The 21917-nt window shown below is 42.3% G+C and overlaps 1 protein-coding gene across 2 annotated transcripts in view; it reads left to right on the top strand.

Moving 5' to 3' along the window:
- The window catches only part of pi4kaa (phosphatidylinositol 4-kinase, catalytic, alpha a), a 50021-nt gene that overhangs the window by 13306 nt on the left and 14798 nt on the right, over positions 1 to 21917 (top strand). Inside the window, exons 18-45 of one of the 2 annotated variants that reach the window (XM_075456289.1) lie at positions 1833 to 2001; positions 2672 to 2722; positions 2899 to 3007; positions 4322 to 4458; positions 4534 to 4667; positions 4749 to 4831; positions 4911 to 4981; positions 5281 to 5405; positions 5489 to 5570; positions 5688 to 5771; positions 5913 to 6002; positions 6096 to 6215; positions 7677 to 7769; positions 9066 to 9222; positions 10340 to 10467; positions 10559 to 10717; positions 10798 to 10949; positions 11143 to 11250; positions 12800 to 13020; positions 13818 to 13973; positions 15205 to 15284; positions 15370 to 15569; positions 16164 to 16251; positions 16333 to 16500; positions 16594 to 16647; positions 16734 to 16854; positions 17847 to 17976; positions 18058 to 18128. In XM_075456289.1, the coding sequence (XP_075312404.1) occupies positions 1833 to 2001; positions 2672 to 2722; positions 2899 to 3007; positions 4322 to 4458; positions 4534 to 4667; positions 4749 to 4831; positions 4911 to 4981; positions 5281 to 5405; positions 5489 to 5570; positions 5688 to 5771; positions 5913 to 6002; positions 6096 to 6215; positions 7677 to 7769; positions 9066 to 9222; positions 10340 to 10467; positions 10559 to 10717; positions 10798 to 10949; positions 11143 to 11250; positions 12800 to 13020; positions 13818 to 13973; positions 15205 to 15284; positions 15370 to 15569; positions 16164 to 16251; positions 16333 to 16500; positions 16594 to 16647; positions 16734 to 16854; positions 17847 to 17976; positions 18058 to 18128 (3341 nt within the window). The remainder of the gene's footprint in view (positions 1 to 1832; positions 2002 to 2671; positions 2723 to 2898; positions 3008 to 4321; positions 4459 to 4533; positions 4668 to 4748; positions 4832 to 4910; positions 4982 to 5280; positions 5406 to 5488; positions 5571 to 5687; positions 5772 to 5912; positions 6003 to 6095; positions 6216 to 7676; positions 7770 to 9065; positions 9223 to 10339; positions 10468 to 10558; positions 10718 to 10797; positions 10950 to 11142; positions 11251 to 12799; positions 13021 to 13817; positions 13974 to 15204; positions 15285 to 15369; positions 15570 to 16163; positions 16252 to 16332; positions 16501 to 16593; positions 16648 to 16733; positions 16855 to 17846; positions 17977 to 18057; positions 18129 to 21917) is intronic. The other variant, XM_075456290.1, reaches the window with a different exon arrangement.

Below are 21917 nucleotides of genomic sequence, written 5' to 3' on the forward strand. Positions count from 1 at the left end.
GATAACATAACATCTCCTTTGGTGTGCAAGCAATGCAATTAGTCATATTCCGGGAGTTACCGGAAGTGACGTTGACGCAACGTTAGCATTAGCCTGTGTTAGCAATAGGAGCATTAGCAGCGGTAAATAAACTCCCGGTAAACTTACAAACTTTCTAATGCCTCGTTTTGTGAGCTAAGAGCCTATGTGTACTACGGCAGGAGTTTGGTAACAATCAATGCATTATTAGTGGGATCATTTACGAGATAAAATCTATTTAGCATTTTTTTTTTTTTTTTTTTTTTTTAAACTTTATTAGTAAATCAACAAAATAACAGTTTACAAATGTGAGCATAACGCCAAAAAGAAGATATCCAGGGGGAGCATAGGAATAATAATAAAAAGAAGAAGATAATGCACTTACAAAAAGAAAGCTAATGAACACAAAGACATATGTGCCAAGGAATAAAATCTATTTAGCATTAGCGGCTGTAATAAGCCATTTGGCGGAAATGACGTCACAATGACGTCATTTCTGCTTGTAGGCCTGGTGGGGAAATCGCGATTCGAAGTGCTTTATGTCCCTCTCGGCACTTCGTCATTTTTCATAGAGCGGAAGGACATGGCAGCCTCCATAGAGCTTACCTGCTCTATGTAGATACAGACAAGTTATTCTTCACTCAGGAGGATAAGTGAGATTATTGACAGAGATCATTTTACACCAATGAGAACTAACTTATGAATGAATATGTTGATTTGAGCTAATAAATGACTTAATTTATTACATAGTGTCCCTTTAAGTGTGACACTTTTCTGTGTCTGCTTGAGACCGTGCACTAACACATGCATGCCAAAGATTTTCATCATATTTGGGCTGCACATGGTCGGCCACAGAGGGGCCTGTATGACAAAAAACACAGCTTTGCCTTTGAGACTTAAAACTGAGTAACTGGACACTGATAGCCTGTAAAAAAAAAATATAGGACAATTCACTGTCAAAATTGTCAGTTCTATCATGCTAAAGTGAAGCGTATTGATAGAATCTCCTCTTCTCTGCATTTACTGATTTCCTTCATTTATCACCATAAACTCCACAGTCGGCTGTTAAATCTAGCAAGAGAGCTAGCAAGAGAGCTAGCAAGAGAGCTAGCAAGAGAGCTAGCAAGAGAGCTAGCAAGAGAGCTAGCAAGAGAGCTAGCAAGATTCGAAAGTGGCCCCTCCTCTAAGCTCCACCCCCCCCTCCCCATTCCGTCAGTGCTTCATCCAAAGCCGGTAGAACCGCGTGCGCACACGGAGCAGGGAGCCGACAGAGGGGGGCGTAGGCAGAAAGCAGAGGCATCTGATTGGTTTTTTGTAGGCGCTCCAATGATTGGTCAGCTTTTTCTCAGTCCTGCAGCTGCCACAGAGGTCTGATTATTTTCGTCCCTTTTTCTAAATACATCTTGTATAGATTTCTCTCAGGATAGACGGACCATTTCACCCAGTATTACAAAATGTGTTTCTGAACAGGATTACCAACCATGTCTTTAACTGTTAAGGTTAAGGTAAATCATTTCATTGAATTCCTTCAGTTTAAGGTCAAGGTAAGGAGAAAACCTTAAATAGATCTTAAAGACAACACTTAAGGGGGCTTTCTGCAATGCATTTTCTAGTGCCTCTTACTGATAGAGCTTATTTTGTGCCTCATTAGTCTGACTTGGACAAATAAGGAATTTAAATGTCCTCTTTTGTAGCAGCAGTAGTGTTCAGATGATAACTTAGATATGAGTCTACTCTGTCGATTAAAGCTTTTGTGGTAAAGCCCGCTTGTTTGTTTACACAACTATGAGCCAGTTTGTGTTCTTCTCGTGCAGACACTGTTCTCTGGCCGTGATTAACGCTCTGGGTAACATAGCAGCAAACCTTCAGGCTGAGCAGATGGTGGATGAGCTGCTGGTCAACCTGCTGGAGCTTTTTGTTCAGCTGGGTTTGGAGGGGAAGAGAGCCAGTGAGAGGGCCTCAGACAAAGGACCAGCCCTGAAGGTAGGCCACACACGCGTGTCAACTTCCATGTGTATCAGGAAGAAGTTGATCCTGGCTTTATCTTTAAAATGCTCTGTGTGAGTGAAGTTGTACAAAAGTTATCTGTATTTATCACTACACAACCATGACAGTTTGCGCCATTTTCCCAACTTGTTTCTGATTGTTCCAACTCAGATGTCAGATGTTATGATAGAAGCAGTGTGACGTCATTCCCTTCATGTTGTCGTAGCCCACAGGCTTATTCTTTGGGTGGTACTGGATGTAACTCCAGTTTAGTGTGTGTTGAAGCTCCCAGACCTCTGAAAGGAAGCATGTTCTCACTGGTAATAGGACAGGATGTAATCGGCTAGTTTTAGGGGATAAACTATTTATACACTCAACCTTTGGTGTAAAAGCAGTACGAGGTTGCCCTTTATTAATAAAATGTAGTTGAGGGGTGGTCCGTGGCGTAGTGGGTTGAGCAGGTGCCCCATGTACAAGAGGCTATAGTCCTCGCCCCGGTTCAAGTCCCACATCGGACGGCCCTGTGCTGCATGTCGTTCCCCCTCTCTCTGCCCTGTGCTTCCTGTCTCTCTGAACTTTCCTATCCATTAAAGGCATAAAAGCCCCAAAAAATAATTGTAAAAAAATAAATAAATGTTGTTGAATAAATGTACTTTTTTCTTTTTAGGCATCAAGTAGTGCTGGAAACCTTGGTGTCCTAGTTCCAGTTATAGCAGTGGTAAGTGATCTGCATATTTTCTGTTTTATTACAGTAGTTGGTGCAACTTCTTCTCTAATTCATCTCAGTTGAATTTGAGCTTGTTTCACTTCCTCATCATCCGAAACACAACAAACTCTGTGGGTAGAACCGCATTTATCTTAATAACCACAGAGATTGTTCTCTTGTGCTTTCAGCTGACAAAGAGATTGCCACCAATTAAGGAAGCGAAGCCACGTCTGCAGAAGCTGTTCAGGGACTTCTGGCTCTATTCTGTGGTAATGGGGTTTGCAGTTGAAGGCTCAGGTAGAGTTCACTCTATGATATTTCCTTTATCTGCGCTTTCATCTTTTCATGCCTTTGTTGAGATTTCACTACAGCAGGCTGATATCAATTCATTTAATTTAATTTTTCAATCTATGACCCCAGTCCCAAAAAAGTTGGGATGATATGGATGCAAATAAAAACAGAAAGCAATCATTTCCAAATCTCCTAAACTAATATTTTACTCACAGTAGAACATAAAAAACATATTACATGTTGACAGTGAGACATTTTCCATTTTCTTGATAAATTCCCCCCCCTACCATCAGAGATGCAAACTTTGAACTGAGAGTTGATAACAAGCTGGATGGTCCCTGTCCTCTTTAGTGTGAAGCGTCCATGATTTCCAAACAAAATCAGAACAGTTCTGATCCATCTGACCACAGAACAGTTTCCCACTTGGCCTCAGTCCATTTTAAATGAGCTTTGGTCCAGAGAAGACGGCAGAGTTTCTGGATCTGTTCACATATGGCTTCTTCTCTGCATGACAGAGCTTTAGCCTGCATTTGTGGATGTTACTGTGAGCTGTGTTCACAGACGGTGATTTCTGGAAGTGTTCCTGAGCCCATGACGTGATTTCCAGGACAGAACCAGGTCTGTTTTTAATGCAGAGCTGCCTGAGGGCCCGAAAGTCACAGAGATGTCTCCGGATTATCTGAATCTTTCGATGATATTATGTTCTGTAAATGATGGAAAAAGAGGAAACTTATCCTGAAATTATCCACAATTTATCAACTCAGTTTTTTGCAGATTTTCGAAACTTCTACACAGGTTTACTTCTGAGAGACTCTGCCTCTCTAAGGTGCTCTTTTGGTACCCAGTCATGTTACTGAGCCATTGCAACGTGTCCCTCCAGCTGTTTGATCTGAGCGCCACTTACTTTTCCAGCCTTTTGTTGCCATTGTCCCAGCTTTTCTGGGGTTGTACTTGATTCTGTGTGAATTTATTTCTTATTTATTTTCCCATTTTACACTCTTCACAAATATAAAATGTCCGTTTCTTGGATTGTTGCCATCCACGGGTCACCACAGATTTACCATTTTGAACAGTATTTGAATGGACTGTCTCTAGCTTCAAACTAAATGCAGGTATATATGTGGTATGAGCATCAGATGATCCTGCTGCATGCCTGGTGTCTTTGTTCTCATATAAAAACATTCCACATTTCTTCCTGGTTTCTTAACTGCAGGACTTTATGTTTGTGTGTTCCTGTAAGCTTCTGGAGTCCTTCCAGCTCTCCTTCTTTCCCCCAAACACTACCTGGAATCTTATACTTACTGCTGTTGAAACATCCAGGTCTTTGGCCGGAGGAGTGGTACGAAGGAGTTTGTGAGATTGCGACCAAATCGCCGCTGCTGACGTTTCCCAGCGGAGAACCTTTGCGCTCAGAGCTGCAGTACAACTCTGCACTGAAGAACGACACCGTCACTCCGGTATGACCACACACAGATACACACACCCTCCTACACTGTGTAGTACACTTTCTGACGATGATTATTATATTTCAGGCGGAGCTGAATGATCTGCGCAGCACCATCATCAACCTGCTGGATCCTCCTCCTGAGGTGGCTGCTCTCATCAACAAGTTGGACTTTGCCATGTCCACATATTTACTGTCTGTTTACAGACTGGAGTACATGAGGTATACTGACATGATGCTTTCACAGCACATGCAGGTCTGACCCGTCACTAGTTTTAAAACTCATCTTCCTTCGTCTGTTAGGATGCTGCATTCTCTCGACTCGGACCGCTTTCAGGTCATGTTTCGATACTTTGAGGACAGAGCAATACAGAAGGATAAATCTGGTAAGCAGAACCAGAATCACAAAGGTTTTCTAAAACCAGTTGTTCATTAAATACTTTGATATTTAACATGTTTTTTCAGGTATGATGCAGTGTGTGATAGCTGTAAGCGACAAGGTTTTTGAGGTCTTCCTTCAAATGATGGCTGAAAAAGTAAGTGAGACGTTTTCCCTGAAACACCTTTTTCATGTTTAGAGCGTATCTTGATTCTTTAGTGGGTAGCAGCCAGCTAAACGTAAAGAGTTTCGTGGACGGAGAGAATATTTTTATTTTCTTGCTCTCAGTTGCGTAGATGTGGTGTTTTTCCTCTGTTTTTGATCAAAGAAAACAAGATATCCGATGACACTGGCATTTTGCATTATTCATGCAATCCTTAGATCAAAAGATAAATGAAGGAACAATCTTAAAAGGAAAAGCTAATAAAAAAAACCCCTCAAATTTGATATTGTCAGGCAAAAACTAAAGCACACGAGGAGGAGCTTGAACGCCACGCGCAGTTCCTCCTGGTCAACTTCAACCACATCCACAAGAGGATCCGCAGAGTGGCGGACAAATATCTGTCTGGCTTGGCTGAAACGTAAGACGGCACGGATACATATATTCATTCACTGAAAATACAGCTCCTTATATTCCCCAGCTGATTATCCTGTGTCTCCTCAGTTTCCCCCACTTGTTGTGGAGTGGCCGTGTGCTGAAGACTATGTTGGACATCCTGCAGACGCTCTCCTTGTCCCTCAGTGCTGTGAGTTATTATTATTTAATCAATCCACGAAACATCCATCTCTTAGTCTACCTTAACATCTGTGATAATCGACGTGTACACCACAGCTGTAATGGTGATATGTGTGTTATATTGCAGGACATTCATAAAGACCCGCCTTATTATGACATCCCAGATACCCCGTACAGAATCACTGTCCCAGATACATATGAAGCCAGAGAGGTAATGTTGGTTTATTCAGAATTTTATTCATTCAGAGTTCACACTGCTCACAGTCTGCATGCCACTGAGATAAACGTAAGAAAATAGTAGATTTTAAACATGCTAGTTGTAGAGTAATTATTCTCTTTGGGATTTTTGTAGAGCATCGTTAAGGATTTTGCTGCACGCTGTGGAGAGATCCTTAAAGAAGCTATGAAATGGGCTCCGTCTGTCACAAAATCCCATCTGCAGGTGACATTTTTAATGAAACTTTCAGTTCTGAAACGGATGAAAAACTTCCACTTAAACGGTCCTAATCAAAGTAAATATTTCAACCTTTTCCAGGAGTACCTGAACAAGCATCAGAACTGGGTGTCGGGTCTCTCCCAGCACACGGGCCTGGCCATGGCCACTGAAAGCATCCTGCACTTTGCTGGCTACAACCGGCAGAGCACCACACTGGGGGTGGGCCACTAACTGACAGCTGACACTTACTCAATGGTTTGGTTTGTCTTTAGAGGGAGAGTCGGATCATTATAACCTGTCAAGTAAGAGGAATTTTAAGTCTGAGGAAAGCAAGAGCCTAGGGCTGCTCGATTATAGAAAAAAATCATAATCACGATTATTTTGGTCAATATTGAAATAACGATTATGTAACACGATTATTTCACATGACTTTGGGAACTTTGGATTTATTGAAAAGACACCTTTCAACAATTCTTAAAAAAAAAAATCTGACATTTGTTGCACTTTTTGAATTATCAAAATAAATAATGTAACAGATATTCAAATAAAAGTATTCAAGTAAAAATGATAACCTCAAATAAATAAAGCATAGCGCTTAACCAACGTATGGACCATTTTCTTGAATCCAACGTTGTCAACTGTGCTAGTGGGGCGCATATCTGTAGCTCAGTGAAAGGCAACGGAATCTGTTATCATTTTGTGCCTTTCCGAATTCAACGGATAGGGAGTTGCGCTGTAGAGTGTGTCTGTTATGGATGTCTGGTTTGAGGGGGTTGTGGATGGCTTTTTCCGTTTCTTTATTAAATTGTCATAGGTCACTCGGTGTTTAGCTTTCAAGTAGTTGAACAAATTCGTAGTGTTCCCTTGCGTTGCAGCCACTACAATATAACAAATCTTGCACGTAGCATGTTTCTGCTCGTCGTCAGATTCCTCGATCGAAGCCAAACTGTTCCCAGACTACGGAAGAGCATTAGGGCCAGGCATAAGAACAAATATTTATATTTTGCCTGTCGAGATTAAAGTCGAAATGTCGAGAATAAAGTAATTAGATGATGGAGCAGAGGAGTTGACTTTTTTCTCGACATGTTGACTTTAATCTCGACAGGCAAAATCTAAATATTTTTTCTTATGCCTGGCCCTAATACTCTTCCGTACCAGACAACGGAGTTGGTTTTCCCTTTTTTGCTCACGAAACGCTGCTGTGGCTAGCCTCCTTCTGCCATCTTTACTCGCGCTGAGTTTTTATTCCATTTCCGGCGGATGACGCATGACCTGCCTTCCTCTGGCTGAGAGAGTTTGAGGCTTCGGGAGGGGCGGATGTGCGCATGCGCGTGTCATTCAGAACGCAAGATACGAGTTCTTGCAAAATAGAACTTAATACTAATTTAAAAATAATCGTTTTTTCTCGATTGTATTGTTTTGGTGATCGTTGGGAGCCCAAATTGAAATTCAATTAATTGCACAGCCCTACAAGAGCCCAAGAATGGAGCCCTGTGGAACGCCACATAGTGATAAACTCCAAGTTATTGGTCCAACGGTCTGTGATAAACAGTCAGAATAGATAAGAAAAAGGAAAACACATGGTTTTATTGAGCTGTGTTGCAGAGATCTTTCATCCTTTTCACACATCTAATTATGATTATTGACATCTTATTTATTCTCCATCACTTTCTTGATTAGTCCACTCAGCTGACTGAGAGGCCAACCTGTGTGAAGAAGGACTACTCCAACTTCATGGCCTCCCTCAACCTCCGGAACAGATACGCTGGAGAGGTAAAATCTTCTTTTATATCCTTAGTTGGCGGTCTTATTTGCTTTTTTTCTCTTTCCTGAAATATGTTCTTTAATCAAAGGTAAATTTACATTGTTTGACTAAAGGAACTTTAGCTGAATGATTAATCACAGGCAAAGGTTGAGCCACCAAAAGGTTGTCTTAAAGGTAGGGTAGGAGATCCTGGATTTTGAGTCCAGCGAAGCTGCATTTTGAAAATACACAGGTAAAAAGTCCCAACCCTTTTCTTCACTTTCCCCCCGAAGGCACGCCTCTAGAGTACATGAACGCGCACGAGCACGAAGGTGCACGAGCGCTGTTCTGACAGCAAGCATCGATCGTTGCCGTATTTAGTATTTAGTTTATGCTAACTATACGTTTAATAATGCTAGGTGCTAGCCAAGCTGGCTCTAGTTTAGCTTCCTGCCAAGCTTCGTTCACGGAGCAGGGTACGCGCACAGGGGGAAGGAGGGGGAAGGAGGGGGAGGGGGAGGGAGGAGCAGATTGCAGTTTGATAGACGGCATCAGAATCCAATCATTGTGAACGGTCCGTTCACAATGATTGGATACTGTTTTTCCTAGATTGTACGTTCTAGAGGCCACTAAAACTTTTCATATTTGTGTCAAAACTTTTAATTAATTGGTTGCAATGGGGGTGTGAAGAGTATTTCAAGCAATGTGTAAAAAAATGTTCCAGAAAAAGATCCCCTACCCCGCCTTTAAGGGACGTCCCCAACATCTAAGTTTAGCTGCAAGCATTTTTCTAACATGCTTACAGAACATAAGAAATGCCAGCCAAGTTTAAAGAACATTGAAGAGGGTATGTTATAAAGCCTTTTTAGCCTTGTGAATCTGCAGAGAAAATAGGGAGGTACTCTCTCCTGCAGATGGAAATGTTCCCGAACTGTCTGAAACGCTTTGTTGGCAGTCTAGCCTCTTCCTCCTGGACTTTATGACATCACAATGAAACACATTTGCACACTGGCTGACTCGGACATAGACTGGGGCACCCTCAAATAAAGAAAGAGTTGCTTTTCCCTTTGACTTGTCGGAGCAGACTAGGCCTTTCCTGAGGGGGGTCTTAAAGAGAAAGGAACCGAAACGGAGAATTTCAGGAAAGTGACAAAGGTCCTGCAGCAGTGGACAGTGGGATGTATTTCAGATGATGAAAAGATGTTCAGACATTCTGCTGGACAAAATAAACACAAGTTGATTCATGGTTAACTGATGTTACAGACATTGATTTCCTGCTTCTTCTTTTTTCCTCCTTCTCATATTATATTCTTGTTCGTCTGTAGGTTTCAGGTATGATCAACTTTGCCCAGGCGGTCCGTGGACAGTCCGATCTGAACAGGCTGATGATCAAGCAGATGGGAGAGGCTTTGGACTCGGCTCAGCCCGAAGCCTTCACTGAGGCCATGTTCAAACTGGCTGCGTTGCTCATCAGCAGCAAAGGTTTCACTTTTTCCTGCTTTTCTGTGTTTATTTGTTCCAAGACTGCTTTTTTCCACCCAACATTGCTGAAGTTGGGAACTTCCTTTCTGAGTTTGATGCTGAAAATTAATGCATGCATTTGTTACTTCCAGGCTGGACTGTTATTATGAACTCATTATTATGAGTGTATCCGAACACTTTTCTAAAGAATAAATCTCAAGTTAATTAAAAATACAGCTAAATTAAGTGAGAGTACCGACAGGAACCAGAGAAAACAAGCCTCTCCCATATTGGAATCTCTTCATTGGCAACCTGACTTTAAAACCCTTCTGCTTACTTACAAAGCTCTCAACAGCCAATCTTTTAGGTCCCCAGAATTCAGATCCCCTCACTGGCTGCCATTGTCCTGATCTTAAGAGATTCTTGTGATGATTCTTGGCTCATTTTGTCTCTTCTATATTTCTTAAAAGTATTTAAGAAACTACACACTCAACTCAACTCAACTTTATTTATAAAGCCCTTTAAAACAGCCGTGGCTGACACAAAGTGCTGTACATTAATAACAACACAAAATTTAAGGCATAAAACATAAGGACAATGTAAAAACAATAATAAACAATAACAATATTAAATAACAATATTAAAACAATAAGGCAATAACAGAAACAGAGTCTCATGCTGGGTTAAAAGCCAGGAAATAAAAATGGGTTCAAGTTTTCAAGTTTCAAGTCTTTTATTGTCAGATGCACAGAACAACAGAGTCAGACTGGGCACTGAAATTCTTAGGACAGGACACCGTACAGCAACTACCATAACAGGACATAACATGCCGTAACATGACATGACGTATGTACTCTGACAATAACAATAAACACTCTCGTGACATCTGTGAAATGGGTTTTTTAGTTTTTATTTCTAGCCAATCATTTATTTTAGCCATCTTCTTTTTCACAATGAACTTAGTTGGTATTCATTTTTGTCTTTATTTCTGAATTGTTAATTAATTAATTGATTTTTTTTTTTTTTTTTTTCTTGTCACATTTTGAGCTACATGCCTGTAGAAAGGTGCTATATTGATAAAGTTGGAGTTGTATGCCCCTGTTCTCAAATGTTCTGACTCCTGGTTTTTCATGTATAGACTGTGATCCTCAGCTCCTGCACCACCTCTGCTGGTCTCCTCTTAAGATGTTTACTGGACACGGGATGGAAACGGCAATCGCTTGCTGGGAGTGGCTGCTGGCAGCACGTGTCGGAGTGGAAGTACCGGTACTTTGATGTGTTTTTATCGTTTTCCTACCTGCGTTCTGTCGGTGTATTTCCATGGCACAGAGCGTCAGTGTTTTCTTCTGCTGCATAGTTTATGCGAGAGATGGCTGGAGCGTGGCAGATGACGGTGGAGCTGAAGATGGGCTTGTTCTCAGACACTCAGGTGGAGGCCGACCCTCTGGCTGCATCAGAAGAAAGTCAGCCTATCCCCTGCCCTCCTGATGTGACCCCTCACCACATCTGGATCGAGGTCATATATAATTCTGCTGGTCTTCTCATCAGTCTCCTGCCTTTCCACTTACATCTTTGTTTTTACCACTTTTCCTCTAGTTTCTTGTCCAGAGGTTTGAGATAGCGAAGTATTCCAGCGCAGATCAGGTGGAGATCTTCTGCAGTTTGCTGCAGCGCTCTCTGTCCCTGGATGTCGGCGGTGCAAAGAGCAGCCTCAACCGCCACGTGGCTGCCATCGGTCCTCGTTTCAGGTATCACACCAAAAAAAGTTTCCAGAATTTGTATGGTATGTTTTATGATCCGCACACTCAAACCTCTGTTTATTCTTTCGTAAGGTTTGACTGTAAGCTGAATTGAACTTTTAAGAATGCAGAACGTAAGAAGCAGTCTGCAGATTATTGTTGGTAGAAGTGTTTATGATGAGCGGATTTCTCTTGGCTGCAGGCTGCTGACTCTGGGTTTGTCTCTGCTTCACTCTGATGTCGTCACCAACGCAACTGTAAGAAACGTGCTCCGAGAGAAGATTTATTCTACCGCCTTCGATTACTTCAGGTACCACCACAGAGTGTCTGACATGTACTAATCTTATCTTTTTGATAGACCACAAAGACCAAACTAACTAGACATTGTAATGGAAGCAAAGAAAAAGTCTTGATCTGCCCCTTTCATATAAATCCAAGAAATAGGTGCAAAGATTTATTGAAATATGGTCAAACATAAATGTAAATTGAGTTTGTACAATTCTAAGGAGCTTTGAAGTGAATATTTGGTCTGAGCTCCTTTATTCTTATGAATCTTCTGTAATAGTTCTCCAGGCTTCTTGAAGGACATCCCAAAGCTCTTCTTTGGATGTGGGCTGTCTTTTGTTCCGTTCTCTGCCAACATGATCCCACACTGCTTCAGTAATGTTGAGCTCCGGGCTCTGGGGAGGATTCATCCCTCCATCAGACCTGCTGCCACTGATTTTCAGCCCACTTCTTGTGTCCTTTGGCACAGCTCAGCCTTTTCTCCCTGTTTCCCTTCCTTAAGAACAGCTTCTTGACAGCCACCCTTCCATGGAGCCCATTTCTGATGAGGCTTGGGCCAACAGCAGATGGATCAGCTGAAGGTCCAGATGCATCTCTCAGCTCCTGTGTCAGGTCTTTGCTGGATTTTTCCTCTTTCTTAAGGACATCACTTTCAGATCCTGTTCATCTGCTGGAGATAGTTCTTTAGGCCTGACACTTCTTCTTTTGTCCTCCACTTGTCCAGTTTCCTCAAATGTTTTAAGGACACACTGCACACCATGCTGAGATATGCCAAGTTTTCAGCTAACAGCTCTTTGGGAATCACCTTGTTGCTGCAGAAATCCTGTTTTCTGTCTGTCACACTGTGTTATCTTTGCTGTTTTTCACAGATGCAGCTAAAGAAATGGGAACAAATGATGTGTCTTTGTATCTTGTTAAGTGGCTTAACAAAGAAAAAACACATTCCTCTGAAAATGCTCAGGTACAAGGACTGGACTGAAAAAGAGTGAAAAAAGTAGAAAATGTCCAAAGAAAAATTTTGAAAGACCTTCAGAAAGCTGGAGAACTATTGATCAAGACCACTTTAAAATATTTTAAGAAAGTCTGGCTGCTTGGAAGAAAATGGAAAGAAGTGAAAACTGGATCAGGACTTTTGCACATTGCTGCTTCCACAAGTAGCTAAGAGGTTCAGCCTAAACTACTCCAAAAGAAGTAACTGAGCCTAAATGTTGCTGTGGTGTTCCAGTCAGAATAAATAGGACTATCAAATGGGAGATTGCTAATTTGAGTTCTACTTTATATTTTTTCTGCAAATTTGAAAGCAATATGAGCTAAATTTCAACATTTAGTCAGATAATCATCGAGTCACCCCAAAAATGTCAACTTCCTGGTGATGCTGCATGAACGGGAGTCACTGAAATCGGCGTCCTCTGAACGACACGAATGTTTCAACGGGATTTTACTGCCGTCAATCTGCAGCCGTTTTTTTTTTTTTTATATTTCTCTCTCAATACTGCCAATCATAGAGCCACATTAAAATGAACGTATTATCTTAAATATATTGCTGGTAATCTAACTTATTCCGGTCTTTCCAGCATGTCTCCGAAGTTTCCCACCCAGGGGGACAAGCGTCTCCGCGAGGACATCAGCATCACCATCCGCTTCTACGCCAACATCCTGTCGGACAAGAAGTACCTGGCAGCGTGTCATTTGGTCCCCCCCGGTGAGCTTGGTACTACTCCAGCCCCGAGCACACTCTCTGCTGGGATATTCGGATCGCTTATCGTGTCCAGCACAACTCCGATATCTATCTTAAGTAAGCCTAAAGCGGTGGAGCTGCACTGCAGCAAGGGCATGCTCTTACGCATGTCAAATTTAACGCTGCTTATCCTCACAGAGCTGCTTCACTCTAAAAATCCTTACTTTTGGTTCCTCTTATTGTTTTTAAGGTTTTTTTTCCCACTTTTCATTTGACTTTTTTCTTACCTTTCATTGGTTTGCGCTTTATTCTATTATATTCAATCTGTTTTTTTATCTTCAATGCAGCTGTGAGGAAAAGCACAAATTTGTCAGCTGCATCAAGATGCATGATTATTCATCAGCCCACCCGCCTGCCCTCCTCCACGACCGATCAGATTGGTTTCAAAAGAAGAAAGCCACAAATTGAAGAATGATTTTTCTTCCCCCCCCTCCAGAAAATCCTCTCCTCATTATAAATGACTCCGAGTTAAGACATGGTTTTATTCTCATACACATCGAACCGCTTCAGGTAGACGAGTCCTCGAATCGCAGATCCTGGATCAGATTAATCAAAGAACATCTGGCCAAGAATCAGTGGTTTCGAGGTAACTTCTACCTCCATTTTCACTGGATTTCCCTGCTTTCAAATGCATGACCATCACAGCAGCAGAGGACTGCGTGACACGTCACCTCACTCTTCAAACAAACCCTCATCATCGATCACACTGTTTGTCTTTCACTCTAGAAGTTAGAATATCTGACTTTTTTTTTTAAGACTCACTGTACAAGTTGCATTGGATGTTACAGAGTAGATTTACAGACTGAAAACTGGTTTCATTCTCGTCCCTGTTAATGCTGTTTATCTGCGAACAGATAATCAGGACGCGTCCTTGAACAGTCTGTCGGTGATGAACGCCGCCGACCTGAGGAGCAACATGGACTCCAGCTCTCGCTCGCAGCAGAGCGGTCAGGGATGGATCAACACGTACCCGCTGTCGAGTGGCATGTCCACCGCCTCCAAGAAATCAGGTAGGACTTTAATCCCAAACAACAAGAATCCAGAGAATAAAGGATCATCATCAGCCTGCCTGGACTCTGGTCATTACATCATCACTTCAGCTGAAACGAAAAGCTTTTCATTAACAGTCCAATCCTGGACGTTTTATGTTCTCTTCACCAACTGTTTCAGATGCTGCCTACACAAGTTCTGAAGTCCAGATTAGATAAATTGGTTTGAATATTATTAAAATGCAAAGAATTAGGTTTAAAACTATACAATTCTTCAAATGTCAGATGGGGGATCGGGACTCCTAAACATTAGATATTATTTTTTGGGGCGGAACAATTGAGATTTCACAGATGCAGGATCATACTTGCACTCGATGGATTGACATAGAAAAGAATCGGTTAACTTAATAACTTTTTCAGGGTTTTTTTCAGCCCTTAAAAAAGATCCAAATGGAAAGCGTGCATTTCAACCTGTCACAGAAAACATCCGGATGATGGGATGACTTTGTTGGGAAAAGGCGTTTAGAGGATTTGGATTCTCTGAACAAATGAGACAGGAATTTAAACTCCTGACTTCTGCAGATATTTACAACTGAGACGCCTTCTGTTAGCACAACAAGAATTTGAAAAAGCTAAAAAAAAAAAAAATCTTAAATGAAGCTCTTTCTCCAAGAGATCCAATCCAATCATAACACACGGTGAGTAAGATGCAGGGTATACCTTTAGCTTTCATCTGTGGACTCAAATAACACCTCGTATTTAATACAAGCGTCTGAGACTGAAATTGGTACAGCTGTGCGACATGGAGAGGATCACACATGCTCTGCCACCTCAGGAGGCCTGATTTTTAAAAAGATGGAGACCCATATTGCCTCTAATATTACATAAAGTATACTTTATTTCTTTTCTTCCCCTCCTGTATCATTTTGACCTATATACAGATGTTTGTGGTTCTGTAAAGGACTTCTTATTGTAGCAGCTGTTTGTTACATGATGTTCAAATGTTCAAAAATGACAACTGACAAAAGTGTGAAAGTATTTTTGCAAATTTTACAACTTTTATAACACGACAACGTTAGTAGATTGAAAAATACGAGGTGCAGTTGTGAGACTGGGGTCACAGGAGGCTCCATATTCACACATTTCAGATGATGAGGCATCTTATTTAATAGAGGAGGAACTCTTTATTCACTCAGACGTTTCAAAAGTCCAACATAACAGATAAAAAAAAAATGTTTCTTTCTTTTTCTAGGCACGTCCAAGAAGAGTAACAGAGGAACTCAGCTCCATAAATACTACATGAAACGCAGGACTCTGCTGCTGGCGTTACTGGTGAGTCCTGAGAGCAGTTTCCATTGGTCTTTAAATGCCTGATGATTGAATTTTTTACTCTTACACTCCTCCCGTCTTTTTCCAGGCGAGTGAGATTGAGCGGTTGACGACGTGGTACAACCCCCTCTCCACTCAGGAGCTGGCCATCGCCACCGAGCAGTCGGTAGAGACCAGCATCGCCAACTGGAGGTCCAAGTACATCAGCCTGACGGAGAAGCAGTGGAAGGACAACGTCAACCTGGCCTGGAGTATCGCACCTTACCTGGCTATGCAGCTACCAACAAGGTGGCAACTCTTTCTCCATTTGAGAGAAAAAACCCTCTGACTTTTACAAAGAAACAAGTAGAACAAGGGTGGCTTGTTTCTGTAGGTTTTGATGGATGATATTGAGTTTTGATCAAATCCTGTCCTGTCGTGTCCTGTCCTGGATGAATAAGATTTGCCAGTTTAGTGGGATCCAAACTGAAACCAAGGTTCCACTGCAATCCCGACTGTGGAGATTTACATATTCTACAAGAAAATGAAAACAAATGAGCTCTTTCTTTGTAAACACAGGGTCTGTCACCGGAAGTTTGATGTGTGAACCGGACATTTGTCTTTAAGTGACGCCTCCGTGTCCATTTGAGTTGAATCAATTTGGGTTCAGTCAATTCCGCAAAGTAAGAAATCAGGATCATCCGAGTGGATGTGAGAGACTTAAAAGTAGCAAGACTTTGAAAGACTTTGAAGACTTTGACCCAAAAGTTGGTCTTCATACTGAAAGAAAAACATTTCAACAGCTGCATTCATACAGATGTTCGGAGGACCATCAGATTAGGAGCCCCACTGTTACCAGGAGAAAAGTTTTGACTTCTGTGCCTTTTGCTTCCTGGTTTGTAGGTTTAAGAATGATGCGATTGTTGCTGAGGTGACCAGGCTGGTGAGACTGGACCCCGGAGCAGTCAGTGACGTACCCGAGGCCGTCAAGGTGGGCTCGCTCAGTCCTGTGAATGTCAGCCTTTAATGTTTGAGACTGAAACGCTGATCTTTTCCTCCACTCTTTCACCAGTTTCTGGTGACGTGGCACACTATTGATGCCGACTCTCCTGAGCTGAGCCATATCTTGTGTTGGGCTCCCGCCGACCCGCCCACCGGCCTGTCCTACTTCAGCAGCATGTACCCTCCTCATCCTCTCACTGCGCAGTACGGAGTTAAAGTGCTGCGCTCTTTTCCTCCGGTAGGTCACCTACACAGGATTTCTGCCTGGGGTGGATTTGACAGCTGTAGCCATGAGAGCAGTTTTTGTAATACTGGTTATTTCTCTGCCTAGGATGCCATCTTGTTCTACATTCCTCAGATCGTACAGGCTCTTCGTTTCGATAAGGTAAACATGGACCGCTCTGCCTTCACCAGCTTCTTCCAAATGTCAAAGAGCAGTCGTTCAAACTGGGATTCCTCTTCCTTTCTTAGATGGGTTACGTTAGAGAGTACATCCTATGGGCGGCGCAGACGTCTCAGCTTCTCGCACATCAGTTCATCTGGAACATGAAGACCAACATCTTCATGGATGAGGAGGGACACCAGAAAGACCGTGAGTGACCCCACATCAGAGCTGGGGATAGATTAATCAATTAAAACAATTTCAATGTTGGAAAACAGGAATAAGGACATGAATATACCTGTAGATTGATATCTATCTTGAAATCCTGAACATGGTTGTTTAATAGCTGCTCAGTTCTTGAAAATGATCAGTTAATCCTCTCAGAGGGAATTAATACTGCATTTGATCTCCCTTCATCAGATTCTCAAAAGTTCTCACTGTTGCTGTTGTAGCTGAACACCAAAGTTAACCAGATCAGCCTGAAATCTCTTTAGGTTTCTCCAATAAAAGATTATTTCAGCCCTGGATCTGTTGCATAAGGCTCATAGTAGATGAGGCAAATTAGGTCTGCTGAAGTGTGACACTCCAGGAAGTCAAAATCTGTCCATGTTGCATACTCTTCTGGGGTTGGAAGGCTTTTATTTGTGTTTTACAGCGAAACCTCTGTGAGAACTACCAAAATGTAACATTTAATTGTTTTGATTTAACAGCTTTCATGTCCCAAAGGGAGCAGTCTATCATTCTGGAGAATTAAACTAACTAAAATCAGTTCATATCAAACATTTCTTACTTGGATTTAGGTGTTTTTATTCGTGCTTTAGAGTATAACACGTACGAAACCATCTGAGATTAAGGTGGTTTTTGCTCTGATTTAACTGCCTTCTTGTCAAAATCACAGTTGTAGTTCCTCATTCATTAAATAAGTTCCAAACAAACTTTTCCTCCTTTACAACTTAAAGTTAACGGCTCTTATGAGCTATTTCAGGTATCTATCACTACATCACAGTTCCACTTTCCCTTTGACTAATTATTGTGAAGACAGTGCACATAAGATGCGCCCCTCTGTCTTACATTAGATAAATGTTTCCACCGTTCTTGTGTAATTATGTTTTCCTCCTGAAGGGAAAGTCTAAGTCGGGTCTAATTAAATGAGCTGAAGCTGTGATTGTACTTATTTGATGCCCGTTAATTTGTCTGTGTAGCTGACATTGGGGAGCTGCTGGAGCAAATGGTGGAGGAGATCACGGGGTCTCTGTCGGGTCCCGCCAAAGATTTCTACCAGAGAGAGTTCGACTTCTTCAACAAGATCACCAACGTGTCCGCCATCATCAAGTGAGAGCTTTAGCCCTTCTGCCACAACTGAGAAAGTTTGTGGTGGTAAAGTTTTAACTGTGGTGTGCTTTAAACTTTCAGGCCTGTTCCAAAAGGAGAGGAGAGAAAACGAGCCTGTCTCAAAGCTCTGTCTGACATCAAAGTGCAGCCAGGTAACGAACTGTCCCGCAGGAGGTCGAGATGGTTCATTACAACATATTAGTTCAGCCTGAGGGAAAACACCAGCCTTTTCTGATCATTTTCCAACTTCAAATCAACATTTTGACCATATACAACATTCAGAAATAGACATTTGGTTTTAATTAAAGTAGAAACAAGAAGAAAATTTTATACAAAAAAACAACCCTTCTTTTATTTCTTTGGTTTGTAAATCTTTGATCCTCAGCTGGTCACACGCTTTCAAAGGCGTCGACGGTTCAGAGTCAGAATAAAAGTGGGTTGTGGCGCGCTCCCGTGATCTCGGTCGTTTGGTGTAAGGTGGTCATAAAACTCTCTTTTAAGGTGGAATTTTTCACATCTTTGGGTTATGACAACATCAAACATGTTTAACATCGTCCAAAGTCTTTAATCGTGTTTGTTGCTAAATGTATCGTTAAGTTTTCAACCAATTAAGATGAAGATCAGATTTATTGTCATGTACACGTGAATACACGAAATTTGTCGTCCGCTTTTAACCAATCCAGGTTGGCACCTGTTGCACACGCACGCACATTAGAGTATGGCAACCCGACCGAAGCCCGACGGGCCCGGTCGGAACCCAACGGGCCGGGCCGGACTCGGACAAAAAATTAGAATGTCTTGTCGGACTCGGGTCGGGCTCGAAAGCAAGCAGACATCGTGAAAATGATAAACTGCCAGAGGACAGGTTTCAGTTCATTGCAAACGTCAGTTTTTGTGATAAACATAAATAATTGAGTATGCATAAATGAAAATGTTGGTAGGCTATTCGTGCCTCATGCCGTGCAGCATGCATCTGTGTGCATCTGTGGTCTGTGCATGCTCGGTGCGCACGCACATCGAACATTCGAACAACTTTACATTTACACGTGCGATCAGTGCAGCCGAGCTCAGTTGGCTGGAAGCGCTATGGAGGACATTAAAAGAAAAATAGCTTCTGGAGAACTGAAAGTCGTGGAAAATGAGAGGGGGAAATCCACTGTGTGCAAACGCTTTAAGCTATAATGGATTATGGTGGATAATGGTGCGCTGTCACCAATGTGTATTTACTGATTAGGGTGCGCCGTCTTGCGTTGGTCACTGGTCTCGGGCTTCCGGCGGGCTCGGACACAAATATTTTAATTAATCTCGGGCTCGGGTCGGATTTGAGAACTTTTCTGTCGGTTGAGGGCCGGGCTCGGACAGAAAAATCCGGCTCGAGCCAGGCTCTAACGCACATGCACATGTACAGGGTCACACACTCATGGAGACAGATGCCGTACACTGGAGTGGTGGGTAGCCAATCACAGCCCGGGCAGCATGGGGGTACGGGGCTCAAGGAGGTGGACTGACATCCCTCTAGCTGTCAGTTTCACCAATCTTTTGAGTGGTGAGAGTGGGAATCGAACCGCCAACCTTCCTGTTATTGGACGACCCACTCTGAGCCACGACCGCCCATTCATTCCAAACAGGAAGCAGGGGAAGCTGTAGCTAAAAACAACGTTCGGTCCGAACAAAAGGAGAAGCAACTGACAGCATTATGGGCATGGCACAAACGTCTCTACCACGTATCCAGATCGATTTTAAGATTATATCATTGGTTTTTAAGGCTCTTAACGCTCTTAGTCCAAAATATATATATCGGATTTGCTTTTGATTTATGAACGTCTTTGGGCCCTCGGGTCTTTTATTTCTTCCCAAAGTGAGGACTAAAACTTACGGAGAAGCCTCATGTAGTTGTCAAGTAAAGTCAACTTTTATTGTCAATGCTGCCGTATGTGCAGGACATACACAGAATTGAAATGGTGTTTCCCTCTTAAACCTGGTGCAAAACAGCAATGAACATAAAGTCAAATATAAAGTAGAAGATAAAAAAATATATATTAAAAAATATTTATAAAAGCTAAAATATCTAAAAAAAAATTAATAAATAAATTTAAAAAAAAACTGCGGTGGCATATCTGTATAGATATGGCTGTATAAACAGAATTTACAGTATGAACAGTGAGCTGAGAGGGAAGGGGGGGAGCAGTGCTGGGAGGAAGTGCAGCATCCTGACAGCCTGGTGGATGAAGCTGTCTCTCAGTCTGCTGGTTCTCGCCCGGAGGGCAGGAGGCTGAAGAAGCAGTGGGTGGGATGCTTAGTGGTTTGCGGGCCAGACATGTGTCGTAGACGTCTTAGAGGGAGGGGAGAGGGGTGCCGATGATCCTCTCAGCTGCTCTCACCATGCGCTGCGGGGTCTTCCTGCAGGGTCTTCCTGCAGGGTGCGGTGCAGCCGCCGTACCACACAGTACGGATGCAGCTCAGATGCTCTCAGCGGTTCCACGGTAGAAGGTGTGCATGATGGTCCTCGCCTCTGGAACAGCCTTCCTGAGGACCTGAGTGCAGCTGGTGTTGATGTTTTTAAGAGCAAACTTCCTTCCTTTTCAGTGAGGCTTTTAGTTCAATCTTATTTATTATAATACATAACTATATTTACACTCACACCATCATGTTCACGCTTGTGAGTGGTATGTGTGTTGGGTGTGCACGGCGGTGTGGCTGTTTTCTTTATTTTATTGTCGATGGAAAGCACTTTGTGCTACGACTCCTTCTATGTGCTTTATAAAGTGCTTTATAAATAAACTTTGATTGATTTGGTCTGCACTTAAAAAAGCAGCTGTGGCTAAAAGCTGCTAATCGGTCGACTTCATTGTTAAGAGTTTTCACCAGGTGCATGAAGGGAAATCATCTCAGAAAAATCTAGTTGAGGTTTTACAAATAGTGACCCTGTAAGATCTGGTGACTTAAAACTCTGAGACATCGTCTTTAGATGTGAGAGGGAGTCTTTCAGAAATCGTTTTCTTGCGTGTTGTTGGCATTACGTGCATGATCACTTGATAAAGCGCCGGTTTTCAAAGTGGTCTTAACAGACGAGGGATACATATGTATAAAACTCTCGTAAAGTGATCAACAAACTCACAAACACTTGTTCCCATCTCACTCTGTGCCAGGGGAAAGTCTTTAGTCTGCATGCAGCCCGGTGTCAAATGATTGCAGAAGTCACAGATATTTATCGGCTCTGGGCCCGATCGGCATTGATGGAAACACAACGTGCTCTCACTGAAAGCGAGGCGGAGATAATCTTTTATCAACAGAAACAGACATTTCCCGTCCATAATGTCGCTGAAACCGACAGCAACAACTCATGGACCAAAAAATGAGAATGATCAGTTTGCTCTAAGACAGCTGGCAGCTCACAGCCCCGAGGCTGCTGTTCAGCAGTAAAACATGACGAACTAACAATCATCCGAAAACACTGTGATGCTCCTCAGCGTACAGGATACACAGAATGTAAACATGCAGCCACTGGTAACGGGAAAGGATTTAATCTGCTTGATTTACAGGGAATACCCTCTTTTAAAAATGGATGTCTTTGTCAGTATGAGACGTACCGAGTAAGACTGATCACATAAAGACCAGTGGTGTTCATTCACAGACTTCCAGAAATGGTACACCTGTGCATCCTTATTTATAGCTCCTCAGACCAGCCGCCTCTCTGCTTCAGGTGCATTTTAGGAAACATTTTATTTTAACAGCTGGCCTCAGTTTCGGTCTTGAACTTTGAGCCACTGGAGCCAAAAATAGAAAAAACTAACAAATGAAGATGTAGAGATTCAGAGTGGGAGTCGACACTTTTCCCATTTTTAGTGTTGCTGTTTGTTAATCCCTCTCGTTTAGTATAAAATCCTCACTTTACCTTTAGGTTCCTGCATCTTTAATGTATATCAGATATTTATACTGAA

This window comes from Odontesthes bonariensis, chromosome 22, assembly GCF_027942865.1.
Source record: "Odontesthes bonariensis isolate fOdoBon6 chromosome 22, fOdoBon6.hap1, whole genome shotgun sequence".
NCBI classification, from domain to species: Eukaryota; Metazoa; Chordata; class Actinopteri; order Atheriniformes; family Atherinopsidae; genus Odontesthes; species Odontesthes bonariensis.